The sequence below is a fragment of the Trematomus bernacchii genome, unplaced genomic scaffold (assembly GCF_902827165.1).
Source record: "Trematomus bernacchii unplaced genomic scaffold, fTreBer1.1, whole genome shotgun sequence".
Classification (NCBI taxonomy): domain Eukaryota; kingdom Metazoa; phylum Chordata; class Actinopteri; order Perciformes; family Nototheniidae; genus Trematomus; species Trematomus bernacchii.
Window position 1 is genome coordinate 6,968,696 of NW_022987582.1, and position 21,234 is coordinate 6,989,929.

Below are 21,234 nucleotides of genomic sequence, written 5' to 3' on the forward strand. Positions count from 1 at the left end.
CGACCATTTTGTTGCTGAACTTTTTGACTTAAACTTCAAGCTTTGCAATTGTTTTTGAAAGCAGGAAATTAATTTATATTCCTTTTTTGCAGATTTAACCCTCGTGTGGCAAAAGAACAATGAAATGTGTGCTTATTTAATTTATTGTAAAGTCAAACTGTAAACTGGGACAGTGTGTGGCAGATATTGTCATGTACAGGTTCAACGATGAACACGAAAAAGAAATCGTAGCCTTTTCTCCACCAGGGGGCGTTCTTGTATGCCTCCTTTTAGCAGCCAAACCTTGTTTATGGTTCTACTTGGACAATGCATCACTCCCATAGACTGTATATATAGATCACTCCCCATCCCCAGAGGCCTGAAAACACTGGTCCAATCAATTGAAGTACAGTCAAAACCACAAATCACACCGAAGGGCATGAATAAACGCCCTAACTATTGGATTGTGAGTTATATGGTCTTTTTGTTCTTCAAGTACAGTACAGGCTACCTCCTTGATTCATAACTTCCACATGGTGTCATATTTTCCTCGGGTGTGGTGGACTGTTGATGGAATAGCTCAAATAACCCGCGTGCATAATAGCAGAGAAGAGCACACACCCAACAGACAAGCGGTACAAAACCTGTAAGAGATTAACAGCCTGTCTGTGACACTCAGTAGGCTATACTGTAAAGCTATAACTTTTCAACCTCTGTTTCTATCCCTAACATTTAATTTCACTTTTTAAGTATGCAGGAGCAGAACGTCAGGTGGTGTTTTTGAAAGAAGACGTGGCTTGTCGTCGTACTAAACATGAAAGCATCTTACGGTTTTATACTGAACGTACGTCCGGCGGTGCCGTCAGAGTTACGCACGGAGGAAAGCAGCACAGCTATTGGAAAATATTTTCGGGCTGATGACGTTTCCTCCCATCGCCTCCTACCATCCTGTCAGCCAGAGGTTACAGCAGCCGGGAAAACGCTCGCAAATATGTGATATTTCCTCAAACACTGCTGCCAGTTTAGTGTTTCAGGTATATTTTTTGTTCGGGTATCTACAAAACCTCACTGCTGGTAAAAAAGGAAACGTATTCTCCGGAGCAGCTAGCTTCAAGGTTTCTTGTGGAGGTTGTTGGACGGGACAGCGGGACCATCGACTGAGGTGCGTCCGAACAGACAAGTTGAACCTTTTCCTATTTTATATTTCTCAGAGGGCTCGTAAAATAGCTTTGACTTGGTATTTTCTTAAATATTATGTAATTGTTGTTGCCAGCACCGTGTTTCTCTCTTAAAATCAAGCAATATCTGGCTACACTACGGGGATACAGGGTGTTATCACGCGATGGAAGCAACGGTTATTTCAAATTTCAGCGACATTATTTCACAATTGTCATGTCACGTTGTATTATGGGTAAGTGCAGACTCATGTTCTATTGTCCTGCACTCTTCTCCATCAGGTCTCCGGAGCATTACTCTACCCCCATGCCCGCCGCGATGCTGCCCTGCCTGCGCACCGTCCTGCGGCCTGCCCTCTCTCTGAGAGCCGGGTCTGCGTTGGCCACAGCCGGACTCGGCAGCCACCAAACCCCCGCTATAGCTTCCTGTGCACGGAGCACCTCAGAGCCTGCTCTCTCCATGCTGGGGCAGCGGAGGCACCTGGGCACACACCCGCTGAGGGAGAACGTGGACCCTCTCGACTCTCCCCGAGGAGCCAAGGAGTTTATTTACACTCTCCATCCCACCGAGAGGAGCTGTCTGCTCCGAGAGCTGCACAAGTTCGAGTCCATAGCCATCGCTCAAGGTAAGGGAGGTGCTACAGTACAGCATGCATATTAACAGTAGATGGCGTACAGCAGGGACGGTAATGGAAATGCAGTTCAGCTATACAAATTATCTTTAATATTATATACAACATAGCAGATCATGTTATATTCTTTATCAGAAAATGCTTAATGAATACATTTATAATTGATGATAATGTGTGTTGTGTCATACAGTTACTCATCCCCAACTGCAGGTCACAGTAAGATCTTCTATTCACTACTGGATATAACATGCAATGACAAGCAGTTAACTCTGGGGTTTGATTTTTGGAGTGGAATCACAATTGACACAAGCTACAGCATCAGGAACAGGCTGTCGTAACATGAAGTAACTTGTAGCGTGGTTTAGAGAGTATAATGCTGCTAACATCACGTCTTTGATTTGTAATTTTCTTAGGGTTAATAGAAGTGTAAAAAAGTTGTATGTTGCAATTGCAAGTCGGGTACAAGGATAGCATTTAATAGATTTTCTTTGTTGCATAATTCAAGTCATACTTTCATGTATGGCTAGCCAGTCCCTGTGACAGTATTCAGACGACCCTGATCTCTGACCTCTGACCTCCCCTGAGAGTAGAGAGGATCAATATAGTGTCACCATTACTCTCATTTACATATCTATTCCACAAGCGTCACAGTGGGGATCACTCATACGCTTAAATGCAGGAGCAGGTTATTTCCAAAAGTAAGGCATTAGCTGAGTTTCATGACATAGAAGGACATTGTGAGATTAAAGGAAGAGCAAGGAGGATGTCCATCTATGCAAAAAAAAAAGGTGTATACAGTATGGGGCGATCAATTCATGGATAGCAGACAATAAAAGAAGGTAAATTACATGAGTGGTGATGAAGAGAACCGCATAACACAAGGTTCTCTCTGACAGTATGCTGATCTGAGCACAAATCTCTTAAATCTTTAGCCTTCATAATTTTGTCTAATGGCTTTGTTTTGTACATAAGTAAATGTTGGAGAAAAAAATCAATGTTCCTTCCACTGTTTTAGCATTGCCCTAGAATTGCGGTTTATGTATGAAGCATTGTGTCTTTTTTCCTGCAGGGTGATGTGGTTCTGAGAAAAGTTTTAGTCCAATGTCTCATGATGGACAAATGATTCCCTGTCTTGTGGGATACCTTGCAGGGTCACTTCAAATATCTCTGGCCTTAGAGAAGTTGAAGTCAGACTAATCCCTTAAGTCAGTAAATTCCTCCACATCAACAATTTGAAGCTAATGCTCTTATTTGATGTGCACTTTCTCCGACACCATGGCTCCTTTAAGCCATATAGCATCAGACTGCTGAATGTTGAGCGTACATGCATCAGTTGCTATGAATAGTATTGTTTGTGCTGTTTGTTCTCAGGGTATGTGAGGCTCTAAATATCAATTAGCAACAACATGTGCAAATTACAGCCCAGACTGATATTATTAACATAAGCAACCCTTTGACATTGGCTTAAAAGTGTAGTTAAGTACTAGTTAAGATTTTAGTTGTTCTGCATTTGTACTTTTTAAATTGCCATAGTAGCTTTTATGGAGGAAAAAGACAAAACAAATGTTGCATCACAATTAACTCTCTATGCAAAAGGGCTTCAAAACAAGTTTAACTAGGGAAGGTAAGCATGTCAGTGGTTGTATTGATTATGTACAGGATCGACTGGGTCAAAGTAGTCCATCACTTCTCTCTTGAACCCAAGAATGCTTTAATTTTAGCATTGATAATAATGGTGGTGTTTTTTTAGCGGTTATTACAGAGATGGTAGAGCAGATGATGGCAATGATTGTTAGCTTGGCATTGTCAGTAATATTGCGAACAGGAAAAAGACTACAAGTCCATGAGGTGTTGTAATGATCATTGCCCTTCTCGACGATATTGTTTTCCTCATTTCAGATATTAAATCACCTTTTTTAGAAGGGGGAAAAAAAAAATACTGTAACCCTGTTTGTCTATCAGCTGATATGAAATACCTTCCTCATCCCCACTCTGTTTCCTGACTCTGGGGAATTGCCAGAGAAAATTGGAGAAGCTGACCTATCATTACGAGGCGTTTCAATGAGATTCTCCATGCTCGGAGCTCCTAATAATACATCATTATTTTCCTGTCCGATGTGGATGATTGCATCCCGACCACATGCTCCGAGCAAGTAATCAACACTGAACTGAGTGGTAAATCCTTGATGATCCTCATGCTGGTGGGTTTAATATCACACAAAGAGACACAAAGTATCGCTCTGATTTTGGACCAATGTAACATGTTCAAGTTGCACTTTGGTGCAACTTGAACATGTTACATTGGATTTGTAACTCCATTGTTACAACAAATTCATTGTTACATTGGATTTGTAACATTGGATTTGTTACATCATATAAGTGTGGCATGAAAATAGAGGGATGTTATTACATCTTGAGCCAGATTTAGAGCCCCGACTGTTTCCTGTGAAATGCACCTGATGCCTATAATAAGTGTTTCTCTGTCAACGCCAACCAAATCAATTGAAATGTCTTGGGTTATCAAAACATAACATTTTTTAGGATTAAAACCACTCAAAATTCTCAAACAATTAAGACCATAATAACATGACTGTAGGCAGAGGACAGGTTATTTCCTCTTCTCTCACCTGCGGGCCCTGCCTCTGACTGACATCCTCACCTTCATGCTATTAATACCCTCAGGGATTGTTTTACCTGTGCTGTATCAGGGCAGCAGATTAGCTGAATCAGTGATGCTGATCTCACTCTCTCGCTGGCCTGCCAGCTGACTTTGACGTTTTTGACAGGCTTATCAACATCCACCATCATTTACCCAGAGGCAAAGCCCTTATATACCCGAGGGTCATAAGCAGGTTTGCTGAATGGGGAGGAAGCTGGCTGTGTTCTTGTGGTTGAAGCTCACCAGCATATCGTTGTGTTGGGCTGCTTATCTACACTTCCTGTGATCCAGGTCTTCTGAATTTATTGCGGAGTAGTTCAATATTATCTGTCCTTTTTTGCTCTAGTTTTGGTCTCCACAAAATCCTGTGGGGAATAGCTGCTTCTTTAATTGCTAAATGCTCCACCCTGTTCACCGCCAGGTTCTAACTTTGTTTTTCTACTGTTTGGTCCTGGGCAGGTAGCATACAGCCTGTTTATTAAAGTTTGTACGCTTATTGCTGCAGCTAGAAACTAGTTGTTCACTCAAAAATCTAATTAATGAGTTGAACTTTGCTAAAACAATCTGTAGACCTGATAAGGAGAACTTCAGTGTCTTTAGAAACATTATTCTGCTAGTCCAAACAAACAACCCCTTTCACATCTCTTCCACATCTCTTCCATTGGTTAAAGCATACTGTGCTGCAAAGGGAGTATTGGTGCATTAGGGAAGGCTTAGTTATTATGATCTGTTTTCAGAATTAACAACTTAACTCATCATTCTTTAGAAGTGGTGGTACAGTACACAGTCTGATGTCAAATTTACTTTGTGTCTTTTGTTTTAATGACAAACAGCTATTTCTAGTTAGGTCTTCATTCATTTTTCTTCATGAAAAGTCGTTAAATTGTATCAGAGAAATGTGGAACATACATTTAACTTGCTGGATGGGATCGAGGCTTCATTTAGGAGGGTCGAAATATTGGTAGAGATTCCTCGTTCTCCCCAGTATTTGAAGAAAGTAATAGAGTTAGAAGACAGAGGTGAGGTAGGGTGAAGGCAGAGGTATTGAGAGGAGAAAAGTAAACAGATGGAACAGAAAAGATTGAGGAGAGAGGTTATGAATACCAAGATGGGTGCAAAGTGAATCATATTTAATGAGAAAAGGAAAAACCTTTTTATTATCCTTGGACAATTTGCTTAATTTGATTCAAGCCAGAAAGAACAAAAAATGATCTCATGATACTTCTCTATGTTCATATCTGAACATTGGGAGGTGTTTCAAAGATAATTAATTAAATTACGTTTCAAGACAGTTTACCAAATAAGACTAACCCCTTAGAGCAGAGTAAAGTGTGGATCTTGATGATTCATCGCCATGAACAAGGTCTCAGTAATAACATTGTCAGAGACCATTTAGTGATACTACTACACAGCTCCTGGCACTGAAAATAAATATTGGGCTGCGGCAAAAAGATAAATGTTTGTAATAAACTACAGGGTGCGTACGGGTGCTGGAAATCCTTGAAAATGCTTGAAATTGTACGAGGTGTTTTCAAGGTTTGAAAAGTGCTTGAATTTTGGGAATGGTGCTTGAAATTGTAAATGCTTTACTTCGCTTTTTAGATTAAAAGAAAATAAAGAAGTCGGAGCGCGCTTAATTGCTTCGCTTTTACATAAAACAGCTCCGCTCCGGCCTTCCCGCACAATGCGCGTGACCGGCAAGTGTTTTTGTTACGTGTGTGACCTGGGCATTCTGATGAGAGTGATAGATGACAGTATGCCAGAGGTTGCCGTTTCAACGAGCGTTGGCTAGCAGAAGACAAATACAAGCCATGGCTAAGACGAGGGTCAAGAGTAGCCTCCTGCAAAGTGTGCAACAATAACGATGCGAGAGTCTGCGCTGACGAGCCACACACCACACGAAAGGTACGCCATAGTAGAGCATTTTAGATTAGGCTATCGTTGCATGTAAAATACATGACACTTTTCTCTGTGCGCGGCAAAACAAGCTTGCCAAAATGGCTTCACTAGTCTGGCAGTATTTTAAGTGTCCGAAAATGACAATAAAATAGCGGTATGCAACGTGTGTGTGAAGCAGAAATCCTGCAGCTCCACCCGCTGTGACGGACCGGTGAGCGGAGCAGAACACACATTAAGAGTTAGACCTAACACACTTAGCTATTTTATCTACCTCTGGAACAAGCTAAACTAGTTATAAATATATTTATTCTTCACTGTCGGGTCGCTCATTACTGGATCAGTGAGCTGCAGGAGTTACTGACGGGCTGTCAGGAGAGAGAGAGAGGGAGAGAGGGGGAGAGAGGAAAAGAGAGCGATATCGGTATCGGCCGATACTGATTCCGGCGATCGGCTCCAAAATTGGCGATCAGAGCATCCCTAATAATTGTATATGATATGTTTTATAATGATTGATCATGAAAGTGTTATCAAAGCTGGTAAAGTTGCAGCTAGTTTGAATGACTTTGTATACTGCAGAGTAGCTTGTGAATTTACTCCAGGTGGAACTAAAGTCTGATTTAACACTTGATTATATTTCACATGATTCATCCACATCTGTAAAGTAACTAAAGGTATTAAATACATGTAGTGGAGTAGAAGTACACCATTTACCTCTGACTTGTGTTTACTGCCAACCTAAAAGTACCTCAAAAATAGTAATCAATAATATATTGAAAAGTTATTTGGCTGATTGTTTTATATTGGCTCAGCCAGGTTATATGGGATGCCCAGTCTACGTACAGATGGGTCACTCATTTTGAAATATTAAACTTAGTTTTCTTTTCTAACATTTTTAATTTTTCATCCTCATGTAGAATGCTATTATGAAACACACATTTGGTTGTTTATAGCATAAAGAACATCTGATTTAATGTGAGGTAGGGAAATAATCATTTGAGTATAAGTATGTGTATATAAATATGTAATTTACAACAGCTGTAAGATGCTTGAAAAGCTTAAAAATGCACCTTGAAAATGCTTGAAAAGTGCTTGAATTTGACTTTGGAAAAGGTGTAAGAACCCTGAAACTAACTAACTAATTCTGGCACTGAAATATGCATACCACAATAAAAAATGTATGAATAATTAAGTTACGAGAGATTAAATAATGCTCTTGTTGTTGTTTGAATCTCAATTCCAAAGTAAAATATTAATAGAGAGAGTGGAAATAAAAGAGCTTCACTGAAACTATATAATGATAAGGATGTTGTCTTAAATTAAAGGGGACCTATCATGCAAAATGCACTTTTCTATGTCTTTTATACATGAATATGTGTCCCCGGTGTTCCAGGGACCTCACCAAGTGTCAGAAAACACAACCCTCTCTATTTTCCTCCATACCCAAATCTCTAAAAAAGGGGCTGCAACGGATCTGATAAAAACTGATCCAGATTTGAACACTGTCCTGACGTCAGGACAGTGGCGCTACGGCTATTGGGCCAACTCCACCAATCAGGAGGAGACAGCCACGGCCATTGCCGTTCGAAAGCGCTGGAGACGCTGTAGTACATATGCCAGGCCAGTAGATGGTGCTGTTCTCACTGAATCAGCCCTTGCAAAAACAGAGCTAAAAAAATGTCAAATTGAGCAAAATGAGGCATGGCTAAAATGCATGATCTGTTTGGTATTTTGAAAAAAAAAAAGTATAAATATGCCTTATATAGGTATGGTCCTACAATATATTATTCAAATATAGCATGATAGGTCCACTTTAACTTATTCTCCTAATTCACACATCAAAATATATGAATTTACTTAACATTAAATAGCTTTGCAATTAATACTAACATGGTTATTTCCTACCCATCTTTTGCAATTAAGCATGGTAACAACGTAAAATGGGACTGGGATTATATTATGATTAACTATTAGTTGGAATGATATGATTTACTGAAAGACAAATGCTGCATCACGTAATCTGACAACCTTGTTAGATTTGAATCAGTTGATTCCGTACTATCTTAACATTTTGATTTATTCCCTTTTATTGGAGAAATATCACAATTTATTGATCACAGGAAACAGGAGTCATCCTTACATTCTAATAGAACTGTCAAAAGTGTAGAGAATTGAAGCAATGATTTATAGGAGCAGGAGAGGAGAGCAGCAGCAGATAAAGGAAGCAGCCGGAGTTCCTTGTGTTCCATCTGGCCCTCTGTGATCCTCAGATACCGAGTGACTCAGTGACATCCAGCACACTTCCACGCTTTCCCACAGGCCTGCTGGTGAAGAAGAAAACGTGAGAGGAATTGAGATGGAAGCTATTTCCCTTCATGGCCCAGAGGATGGAGACGTAATGTACAGGGAAAGCTAATTAGAGATGCAAAAGAGGAAAACACAGCAAGTAAAGGGGGGGGCGTCTGAATCAACTTTATGACTTTCACTTCAGTGACCCTTAAAGGTCCCCTATTATACTCTTTTTCATCAATATATTATAGGTCTCAGATATATACAAAACATGTCTCTGAAGTGTTTGGCTCGAAATACCAAACGGATCATGCATTGTAGCATCCCATAATCCCCTCTGTTTCAGCCCTGTTTCAAAAGTGCTGATTCTCTGTCTGTAGCTTTAAATGCAAATTAGCTGCTACTGGCCACGCCCCTCTGCGAGATGTTTGTTAAAAAAACACAATAGCCTCGTCTCAATACCCCTCCTCGACTCCTCCTTTCCCTCACTCGCGTCCCTTCCTTGCGTCTTAGCTCCGCCTCCGTGAAATGCGAGCGAGAGACACGAGGAGGTGACGCGAGGACAGAGGAGTCCTCAGGTATTAATTGGGATGTCCTCGTTCACTCAAACGTCACTCTTAAACGACGTCTGTTAATGATGACATGTGCACAGCTGTATCCCCTCTCATTGGGTTTAACTGAATAACCCCTTAGAACCGGCCCATTTATTGTTAAATATGTATTTAAATGATGAATCTTTCTCTTTTTAGTCAAGGAATTCAATGAATGATGGTTGGTCCTGCTTTTGTGTTCCGTTTTGGTGTAAAATGTACATTTCAATAAAATTATAATTATAATAATGTGAAAGCCTTTACTCAGAAAATGTGTGTCCTGTAGATCCCCACATTTACCACAAACCCACATTCACCACAAACCCACATTCAGGACTGTGAATTTTAAATAATTTAACTCCTGAATATCTTAACACAAAACAAAACAAATAATTTGTATTTATCAAGATCTAGCCATTTATGAAATAGCTTTCTTAATAGCTATGTTTTAGTGACGTTCAAGATCATTAAACATGACTTAAATTGTTAGTATAACCTTAAGAAATGAATTGCACATAATAATTCCCACGGAGCTGTGAGCACTTATACATTTATGGGACGCTTTTCCACTCATTCTTCCAGTTCTCCGTTTTCCTCTGTTGAAATCGACCAGCTGTGAAGGTGGGGGCGGGGCTTTTATACGCGACTAGTGAAAACACTTCCGCGTAGTCTGCTCTCGTGTATCCTCCCTTTCGTCTCCTCCCGCACCCCTCCTCCCTCACCCCTCCTCGACTCCTCCGTGTGCATTTCAGCTATTGGGACGTCCTTCAACATGGCGTGTCTTGATCGATTTCCGGGTCAAGTCCCGGAGGAGGGGAAGAGAGGAGTCGAGGAGGGGTATTGGGATGAGGCTACTGGTACTCTAGGAGGAGACTCAGCTGATAAGGTGGGCGGGGGTTACCTTGATTGTTTATTGGCTTATGGTTGCACAACCCAAAAAAACATTGTGACATCACAAAGTGGCCAAAATCTGATCAGCTCATTTTCAGACAGATTGTTATATACAGTAAATGGATCCGGACGAAAAGAGAGAGAATATTTTTTCCTGAAACTTTCAGAATCTCTTAACACAGAGGCGACACATATTTATGTATAAGATACATAAAAACAAGTGGATTTGGAATAATAGGAGACCTTTAAGATTTTACTACAAAGGGGGCATATTAGGGGCCTTAACAAACTTGCTCTTTCTTTCATTTTCTTTTACGACCTGTCATTTATTTCTCCTAACGTTTGAAACCCTTTATGTTTCAAAGCTTCAATCCTGTTTCCTCGTGTTTGTCTGTTCCAAAAAGGATGGCGCATATTTTCTATGCTGAGTGTGTTGCTCTAATAGGGCCTGCTGATATCGTATTCCACCTCTGATGTTGAAAGGGGAAACCATATCCGGTCTGTCCGCCTTTCAGATATAGCTTCATTGCCTAAACTGACAAAGGAGACCACCTTTTTATTTCTCCATCCCGCCACAGTCTCATAGTCATGCTAATTCACAGACACTGCTGCATAATGGTAGTCCATGGTGACATTTAACCTGCCGTGACCCATGCTCAATCACAATTCTCTTCAGGCTGGTATGAAAAAAAAGGACTGGCATTGTTGAGAATTTGCAAGTCAATGATGCTTCCCATTATGCTGTTAATTGCCTTTACTAGATAGCAACAGTGCTTATCGCTGAGTTAGGCTACTTGGATTAATAACCTGCCAGACACTCAGCTTGGTTTCTGTCCGCTGGACATTGCTGTGACTTGTGTCTGGTAATTTATGAACAGAAAACACAACATTCATCACACAGACTGTAATAACACAGTGTGTATTTATTGAGAGTACTTTGCTGCCAACAACAGAGCTGCATCCATTAACACATAATCATTCTCCGCACGCCAAGGATACTTTCACTGAGTGTTTTTTCATTGGAAACTTTGTTTGAACTGCAATGTGTGCTGAACCCAAGTGCTACCTGCTATTGCTGATGACTGAAAGAAAAAAAAAAAGCAGATTGATGTTGATCATGATAGGGGACTTTTTCCCTATATAGCATTTTACCACAACTGACTGTTGCTAAGCCTGTTCAAATGTTACAAGTGTCAGTTTACAATGACAACAGTGACAAATCAATTTTGTTAGTCTTTTCTTTGAAATTGTTTTCCCTGGGATTGGATGGGGGGGTAGGCAAAAGTAGGCTTCCAATTTCTATACAGTTCATTTTGCTGGCCTAAATGACAACTGTCAGAGATAGACTTTATTATATATAACTAGCGAGCTAATTTAGCTTACTTAGCTTCCTGATTTGGATAAAAATGCTGCCCCTGACATGTTTCAAAACAAGAGCTCAGTCAGGGGTCTTAATTGTGTATGATAACTTAACATGAAATCAAGTTTATGATAATGAAATACTCCTTTGAAAGTAACCCTTAGTTAGGTTAGAGTTAGCCTACTGTAGGCAGAAGCAAGTTAGCCAGGCATGCTATTGTAGCTTTTGAGAGCAGCTGACCTGTAATCCATTACTTGTGCAAATGTTTTACTAATAACACTGAAATTAAGAATCACTATATTTAAAACTTATGATTTGTTGTTATACATAAAAAGCCCCATTTACAAATGATGAGTCTTTGTTAGAGTCCAAGTTTTCTGGGGGGAAAATGTGCCATATTGAGCCAAGTATGTGAGATTGTCTTCTAGTTGGCAATCTGGTTTATGATTCAATTAAACTAAAAGAGAGAATGAGAGAAAGAAAGTCACTGCATATGGCTCTTCTTATTTGTGAAACCAAGACAGATGGATAAAGTCATGAACCAAATTACACAGGCACCACAGAAGCCTGGTAATAATATTATGCACAGCAGGTTGTGTTTGATATTCAAGGTGGGGCTTGTTTTTGTGAGTCTGTCCTTTCGATCACAAGGTTATGAACTTGACAGTTTAAGGGGCAGAGATGGATCGGAGTTTGCAGGGGAAAATATGATAACACACTTTCTCTGCCATTTCTGATGCTATTGTGGTCTCCTCACTCACTGTCCCCTTATCTCTCCTACTCTTATCCCTTTCACACTTCTGTGAGGTGTACCGTAACACACTATACATCACACCTCCTTGTTTTCTCCTTGGTTTGTCCCTCAGAGGCTTCTGTAACTGACCTTGCACAGTCGGCTGCTACCACTGCAGTCCCTCAAGACCTCAGTCAGCACTTATTGGAGATGATGAGTTTAACATTTCCCTCAAGGGTTGTATTTACTGCTTTGAAATACTTCCAAGTTTAACTTCGATAAATACTAGGCTGCCTATTTCACTAGCTCGTCCGTGGACCAGCCTGTTGGAAGTATATACAGTATATTGAATCTGCATCATAGAAAATAATTTTCTTTTTAGCAGCCTGCTTTGTTATATCTGCCTGACGTAGTCCAATACTTACTCTCCTTTTAGCTCACCAACAACTACAAAAACAAAATTCCACTATGCTAACAAGATAGAAAACTGCTGCTTTTTGTTACTGCGGATGCACTGTACAGCTTTTCACAAAAGAAAACTGCTACCGTCTGTGCCTGGAACCAAAATTCACATTTTGAAAACAGAAGGTGTTGACCCAGGTCCCTGGCTTATGACAAGAACAGTAAAACAGCACCAGCAGTGAACAATAGAGCATGGTAAACAGCACTCGCATGGCTGAAACCACCTGGAATAGTCAGTGCATAACAATTGTACATTTGTGTAGAACCTGGTTAACGATGCAGGTTTGTGCCAATTTCTCATTGTTGCAAATTCCCTGCATTTGCTATGTACAATAACAGCCATCCATAAAAACACAAAGTCGTCCCACACTAAGAAAGAGCTAGGGCTGTGCAATTAATCGTATTTTAATCGCAATTACGATTTTGGCCTGTCACAATTACGAAAATAACATAATCGAAAAAAACGATTATTTTGCTTTGCTAGGTTGTGACAGTGCACTGCAACATATTTGATCAAATGTATTTGTATTTATCATATTTATATATGTTTAGTAGCTTGTTGAAGTGCGCTCCAAAATATGTGTTGATCTTGTTTATTGGTATTTATTATTTTGATATTATTTATTTAAATGTAGATATAAATGTATAATTTATTTAATTTATTTTTGTATTGGTTTTTCAGTTGAATTATACGTTCAGGGAAATCAACAGTTAAAAAGATACTGTTCAAATTATTATTTGTATTTAAAAGTTCAATAAATTGATGTTTTCAAAGTCAATGAATAATCGTATTTAATAATCGTGATATCAATTATTGACCAAAATAATCGTGATTATGATTTTTGCCATAATCGCACAGCCCTAGAAGGAGCATAAAAGAGAAACTGGAATATGGTTTGCACACAGCTAAACTAAGGTTCTAAGTAGCATTAGAAACACCTGTGCAGTACCGTTGAAGAGTATGGGCTTTGATTCTAGTAATCTGATCAATGACTAATTGACAGCCAGGATGCCAGGTGCTTAATGTAATTAACTGCAATTAACTTGAGTGAAAACAGGTTTTTGTAGAATGAGGGCTGATGCAGGATTTGGATCCACTTGCATCATAACTGTGGTGAGCACTTTCTGTTATATAAGTGGAATCTGTGGTCCTGTATCCCCATCTTTATGGGAGGAAATGTAATACAGGAAATACGATGATAGTGTTCTTAGTAGCACATTTTATTATTGGTCCAAGCACTTCATGTTAAATGCATGGCTTCCAAGTACCTTTATCTCTGTTGTTAACTTTCTTCAGTGTGCGGCTCTGTGAGTTATTTTAGGCAGTCACTTGATCAATTAAAAATATCTATTTTTCTCATATGCTATTCTTTGCTTCGTCCTTCATTACTGGCTGGGTGCCAACTTCAAGACGGAGAGGAAACAAGGCTACTCTCTTCTTTTCCCTGCTGTCGCTTGTGGTTTGTCTGGGGGGTATTTTCAAGGAGTTGTGGTTGTTTTTGTCTGTTTCTGTGTTTTGTCTCAGGCCCTCCACAGCTTGGCTAATTGGCACTCAGGGAATACACTGGTGTATATATTTGTCTACCTGCCATCTAGAGTTCGCTGAACCCACAGGGGGAAGAAGATACTTTGCTGAAATGTAAGGCTTCTGTTTTTGTGTGGTCATGCACCAGTGCTTTTGAATTGAACTGAATACTTATTATTTTCTCCTCAGCAGGCAGACTATATTAAGTTGTGAGGTGACTTTTAAAAGTCCTGTAGATATGTAAAGGGGAGTAGAACAAGATAGGCTTTCTTTCAAATGTGCATTTATATGCAAATCTACAGCTTTAAGGTGGACTCATTCTGCCTGAACTACGGTAGACTAAATAGATGGAGAAATATATAATTGAGTATTGATTGCTTTCCATTTGGTTGTAAACTTTTTTTGTGCAAATTATTTCTCCAACAAATATCAATTCAACCTAAAAATGTACAAAACCTTATGCTATAAAAAGTTTTTTCCCCAACATTTTTCTCTTATTTTGTGTTTACTAATGACTGTCCCTGCCACTGACCCCCATTCTGCGTGCTGTGAAATTTGCTCTTTCCTGCCTCATAAATCACAGGAGAATGTCAAGGTGCAGTGCGGGTGATGAATGGATGTAGCCTTCTATTGTTTCTGTTCTACTGATCTCATACACACAAGACACACACGGATACAGTTTATGCATGCTTGGTCACACACATCAGAACAATATACTTGCACACAAAGTGAAGACAATAATACGATGATGATATCCATCCGTACAGATAAACACATGCTCATGCACACACGCACACACACACACACTCTGCAGTCTGTGTTGTATCAAACCACACTCTGATGCACTCTGTGTGAGAAAGTGAACTAAAAATCTATAAAGTCCTGAGGGGACAACAATTATGTTTCTTAGTACAGCCCACTCTCACACACACAAACTGCGTTGTTCTGCAATAAAAAATGCCCTTGCAAAGGTTATTTTGTTTAACTCTGTAACACAAACACCGGAATTGGCAGAAAAACGTATATATCCTCTAATTATCATTTTCATTCACTATACAGACACACAAGCATGTATTGGTCATTAATACGTTTTGCAGAGAAAGAGCTTGGCTTTTCTCATGCTTATCTCTAAATCTAAAACTCTGTTCACACATTTCATGCCGCGCTGGCACCAAAAGAGAAAGTGTGGACTGATCCAATTGTCTCGGCAAAACAAAGACAGGGAAGCGTGACTTTTTCACATCCTTAAACAATCACAGCAAACAAGAAGTTGAGTGCTAATGGTTGCCTCTTTGAACAGACACTTTTAGAGCAGCAAGCAGCAAGTCAATCCAAAATGCTAAGGCTAAAGCCAGCACAGGAGTATATCATAATTATTTATGAAGGTGAGTTGGAGGTCTGGCTGTTTCACATCAATAGGAGATTAAACAGGCTGCCAGACAAAGCACATTATCATTCAGATGCTGAAGTGAAATTTGAGATGAGATGACATGAATATCACAGTTTAAAAAAATGCTCTGGCAGTATGGCTCGATTGCTTTGCCGGTCACAAAATGTACTACCCAACTGTTTGATTGACTGTGATGAAATGTAGCACCATCATCAAGTCAAATATCTTTGTTAATTTAGGTTCTTTAGATAAGCCCATAGTCGTGTAACTGCACATATACTTTCATTTGCTATTTACATTTTCTCTGTTTCCTTTTTTAAATGTGCAATAAAACATACAAAACATCTAAATAGTTTAAGTTTCTCACTCCAAACTAAATGCTAAAAATGCTGGGAAGGCCAAGATTTGTGGGACGTGCATATGAGAATTATTGTATCTGATTTGGCCCTCAACAGTTGAGATCTGTGTCCAAATCTGTAAACACAAGCTGTCTCAGACGCCAGATGTGCTGTGCAGGTATTTCTGCAGTATGAGGGTCCAAGATAAGAGAGGCTTCAAGACGAATGAAACATGGCTGCTTTGGTATTTAATCATGCTCGTGGTTAGCTACTTACCAAAGGCAATAAATGTTTTCAGCACTCCCGTCAGTTGTAATTGAATTCTCTTGACACATACGCTCTGGGGAGTTGAGATAGTATGCAATCAATACTTTATACCACTGCAGTTCTGGCCCAATAGTCTGCCACGTCAGCTCTGCAGCTCTAATACATATCTGGATGAAGCCCAGTGGATTGGGAGGGGAAGATCTTCAGGGATTTTGTATCTCACTAATGGGATTTCTCATGTGAGTGGTGATGGGACGGTGACTCGGCTGCAATTTCATCTGGTCTCATTCTTTTTAAGTAATTGGAGAATATAGCAGGAACATGCTTCTGATTTGGAGCGCAAGGCTGTATTGCATTACTCCTTTACTTCTTAAAATTTGACGGATAGAAAAATGTTTGGCCATCAGCCCTCTGGGAAATAGTTTGGTGAGACAAAACTTTGTGAAGAAAATTATCAACTGGGCATTTTATCTTCGCCCTAATGTTATCCGTCAATGAGGAAGAAGGATCTTTCAGAAACTGGAAAATCAGTCTTGGCCCAGACAACAGATGTTTCTTCTTTTCAAGAATAATGTTTTGAAAAGTCAGTTTAAAGGTCCTTACACACATAAGGGCGATAGATGTCGATAGATGTCTGGCCGTCGATGAGCGTCCTGTCGCCCTACTCGGATTGGTGTGTCCCGCCCCGTCGTGTCTTTTCGGCCGTGCCGACACTTTCCGCCTCCTGTCGGTAAAAGGCCGTCGGCTAAAGAAATCACTCTGATTGGCTGTTCAGCTTAGCGAATCAGTGCATGAGAAGCGAAACGGAAGTAAGGGACCCAAACAAACTATTAAGAAGGCAAATCTGAGATTTCCTTTAACTCCAGCTCTCGACACAGGTTCGGGAAATCCCCATGAGCTTCTCGTTGTAGAGTGAAAATGGAACGCACACGCTATTTGTTGTTTGTTTATATCACGCAGTCTGTTCTTCTGCTCACGGTGTATCACGCAGTCTGTCTTCCGGTTGTTGCCTCTTTTGAATGACGAATACACACTACCGCTGCCTGCTGGTAAGGAGAGTTATTGCAACTCACGCATGCGCAGTTCGTACGTGCTACTTTGCCGTCGGCTGAAGTCTATGCGGTGTGTTCCAGTGCGACTGTTGGCCAAGACGCAGGAGACGTGAGGCGACACAACAATCGGGTCCGTCGGGACGTGTTCTTTGGTGTCAGTTTGGTGTGTAGGCCCCTTTAGGTGACAAATCTTTCATGAATTTGTCTAGGTTAACGTTCATGTATATTATACTGTTCTATCGTCCCTCAAAGCTGTTGGCACATCAACCAGGTAACTGACCTTCCAGTGTTGTGTATGCATGAGAAAAAGAGTGGCAAGCTGAGTATAACATATTTTTCTTTCTCGGAGTAACGGCCCGTCCACACGGCAGCGTGCGTTGCTTCAACAGAGACGCTTCCCATTCACTTTGAATGGGGTGACGTCATGCTTTGCCGAACTGCATTGTGGTTCTGTCGCGTCGCTTTGCCTCTGTTGCTCGCTTCGAAAGTTGAGAAAAGTTCAACTTTTCAAGCGTCGTCAAATCATATGCCCAAGCTCTAGCCAATCAAACCGCGTGCTTGTGTGTCCAGGGCGGGAGATTAATGTGATTGGTTGTTGGTCGCACGCCAGACACGCCCACCGGCAAGCTTCAAGGCACGCTGCCGTGTGGACCATGGATGTATAATAAGAACTGGATACAGCGTGGGAGGCGGGGTCTCGTTCTTTCCTATGAGAGCTGCTCATTGGCGCATGAAGTCAAAATGGCCCAACTTTTGAGAGAGCGAAACGTCACAGATTACCCGTCATGCCTGGCTGCCAGAGCAGAAGAACCCGTATGTGCGCTCACAGAGCATGCGCCCATTAAGCCCCGCCCCCCGAGCTCCCACTCTCGGCCTCACTAGAATTAATGGAGAGAAAATAAATCTAGATTCGGCTTTTAGTGCATTTCACAACTTTAAGGACTTAATGATTCTAATAAGGGCTATACAATAGTTCATACTGGGTAGTTTATTTAGTTTTTAAAAAAGTATCCGCTGATTTACAGACGTCTCTTTCCCCATGTTAGTCAATGGGAAAAAGTTGTTTTGGGCCGGGTGACGTCACGGACTGATACGGGAGTTGCAGTACCGCCGTTTGGACACAACAAATGTTGGGCACAGAGTCCGGCGCACTTCCTGGGGCCTTGGTGTGGACGTACCGTAACAAAGTCTAATTATCAATTTGAAATTATTGAATGCGGATGAGGTTTTTAGTTATTTTATTTTAAATTTTTAGGCAATTCACTGTTTATGAACTTATCAAAGTTTCAAATGCTTGTATGGAAAATTGCATGGCTTCCCAGTACCTTTGAAATGTTCAAGTCTCATTTAAAGTCTTACAGCAATTGTTGTTATGTAACAGCATCAGCTGATCAGCTGAGGTTTCAGTGAGATAAGTGAGGAGTTGATGCATCAGCTTACAGAAGGGCACAGGGGGAATCGTTGAAAGCCTTTAATTAAAAGCTAGAACCATCCATGAATGACTTTTTAATGGAGAGAAATGTGTTTCGGCACAGCCATCAGTCTTCCTGTGTTAGGATATTCATCTCTGCTGCTTTTTTCCTCTCTTGTAGTTTGATAGATTATGCTATTGTAGTTTAGAGAATTTAGCAAAAGCTGTCGAATGAGACAAAGCCTTTAAACTTCTCTAAGGGAATTAGAAAGATAATATTTCATAAGGCAGTGCAGAAGCAGGAGTTAATGACAGTTTGTATGTGAAAATAATAATGATGATGAACATATACTAGTGTTAGTGTGGGTGCCTCAGTGAATGTGTGAGCTTTATTTTAAGGGCTCTCGCTGAGGTGAAGAATTGTCCGTTGTTGTGTCAGCAACATGAGACGGGGTTGAACTGAAGGCTGTGGCCTGACGCTCGTAATGCGACACTGAGTCATGAAAGGAAAGGAGGAAGTGAGGCGGGGTGGCAATGGGGGGGGGGACAGGGGACAGGAGGGAGGCAGATGTTTTGTTTCTTTCTTTGTATTTTGTGATGTTACAGCCTAAACTTTATATATTAAAAGATGGATAATTCGTTTTTAATGTTTTAGTTTTAATGTCTAAGTATTTATAAGGTCATTTTAAATAGCTGGTCATTTCCTAGAGTAAGTTCTTAATAGCTCCCCTCTCCGAAAGCATATTTGTGCACGCAGTGGTGCAATAACAGTATGTAAGGGATGGAACAATTTCATTATGTGGAGTAACATTTCCCATGACCTCATTCAAATCCAATTTCCAGAAACTGCAAAGAAAAGGATCTTTTCTTCAGCCTAAAAAACAAAGAAATGATTCCTTACTTTACAGCAGGTCCCTGTGTCACATCACAGTTCAGAACACTGTTGTGTTAATGTGTCCTTTCCACACCTAATGTATTCTTTACCTTCTCATCACAGACGGATGTCACAACTATTTAACTTCACAGTTTCCTGTATAACTTTAGTGTCACTATGGAAAACAGTTGTGTTCAAATATTATGGTGATTTTGTTTTAAATCACATAACACCTTGAATATTTTCCTCCTGTTTTCCATGACACACACACACACACACACACACACACACACACACACACACACACACACACACACACACACACACACACACACACACACACACACACACACACACTATAATCAGTGTGCCAGCAGGGCACCTCTGAGTCCTGACTGGCAGCAGAATCATCATTCTTCACGTCGCCTTTCTCCTTCTCCATCTCTCGCTCAGGGGAGGGGGCAAACAGGGACATGCTCTTTGCTCCTCTTCCTCGCTTCCTTTCATCTCCTCTTACACATTGCTCAAATGTTCTCCTCTATCTCCCCTTTGCCTTTTCCCCTTCATGTTGACGCAGGCCACAGGAGATGCAGAAGCTTTGTAATACATGTCTCCTTCTCTTTCTTCTTTTTCAGGTCAGATTGAAGTTTCAGCACCTACTCCAGCAGAGCTCAGATATAGTAAGCATTCTCCTTACATTGTAATATTGCTGTATGCTTTAAAAGGAATTGAATGTATGTGGTTATATGTGTATTTAATTATTTTCTTTATTTAGAGTGGTTAAAGGAGTACTTGATTAATAAATATATTCTCCTTAAACCCGCCTGTGTTGACATCGCTCATTTAACGGTCTATCAAGCAGGAAGATTAATGAAGATCATTCTTAACGAACGTTAATGAGCCGGGTGTTGTGGTTTCGATGTTGATACTTTCTTTCCATGTCCTCTCCAAAGGACAGGGAATACATGCTGTAGGTGGCTTTGTGGGTTTTACGTTTTCCATGTGCAGATATGGCATTAGATATTGCACCTGATGTAGCAAACACATGGGTACCCAAGGATATATATTAAAGCTGATTCTACTGTACAGTTCAAATCTTCTTATGACTTTATGACACAAAGCACACAATATTAAGCTATTACATCATGCTGGACACTGTGCTTGAGAGTCCTTTACAGTTCCCACAACTGTTAGCAGAGTACAACACATACACACACACACACACACACACACACACACACACACTCAAAAGCTGTTAAATAGAAAAATAAAACAAACAGTCCAGATATCAAGACTAAGACTGTGTCTCCTCACTGTAAACAGACTCCTTGTACTCCAGCTGCTGTACAGTAGCAGGCACTGTCTGAACAGTTAATGACCCTTTATATCATATATTTATTGATTAATGTTTATGGTTTGTAAGATCCAACTTTTCCTTCCACTGAAGCTCTTCCTGTGGTTAGTAAATACTATATTTACAAGGCAAAAACCGGAAGAATTGCATGATCTATTACAAATTGTTATAACATTTAAAGTTAGTTTAAATAAACAGAATTAGCACAGTGCAGAGTGAGGGGGAAAAGGACAGGCCCTAAAGAAGATCACAAAATGTACCAACATTTGCAGCACTCTGTATTTGGTGTGAGATGTTATTTAGTTTAGATCTATAGAATGTGTGAGCAGATCAATTCCCAGTTAATATTGAAGGTGA

The 21,234-nt window shown here is 40.3% G+C and overlaps 1 protein-coding gene across 1 annotated transcript in view; it reads left to right on the plus strand.

Annotated features, from left to right (window-relative positions):
• The first annotated feature begins 931 nt into the window (after positions 1–931).
• Positions 932–21,234, plus strand: part of LOC117480414 (transmembrane protein 65-like) — a 41,140-nt gene continuing 20,837 nt past the window's right edge. The window contains exons 1-3 of the mRNA XM_034127730.1: positions 932–1,141; positions 1,437–1,780; positions 20,159–20,203. Coding sequence (XP_033983621.1) covers positions 1,462–1,780; positions 20,159–20,203 — 364 coding nt within the window. The 5' untranslated portion in view covers positions 932–1,141; positions 1,437–1,461. The remainder of the gene's footprint in view (positions 1,142–1,436; positions 1,781–20,158; positions 20,204–21,234) is intronic.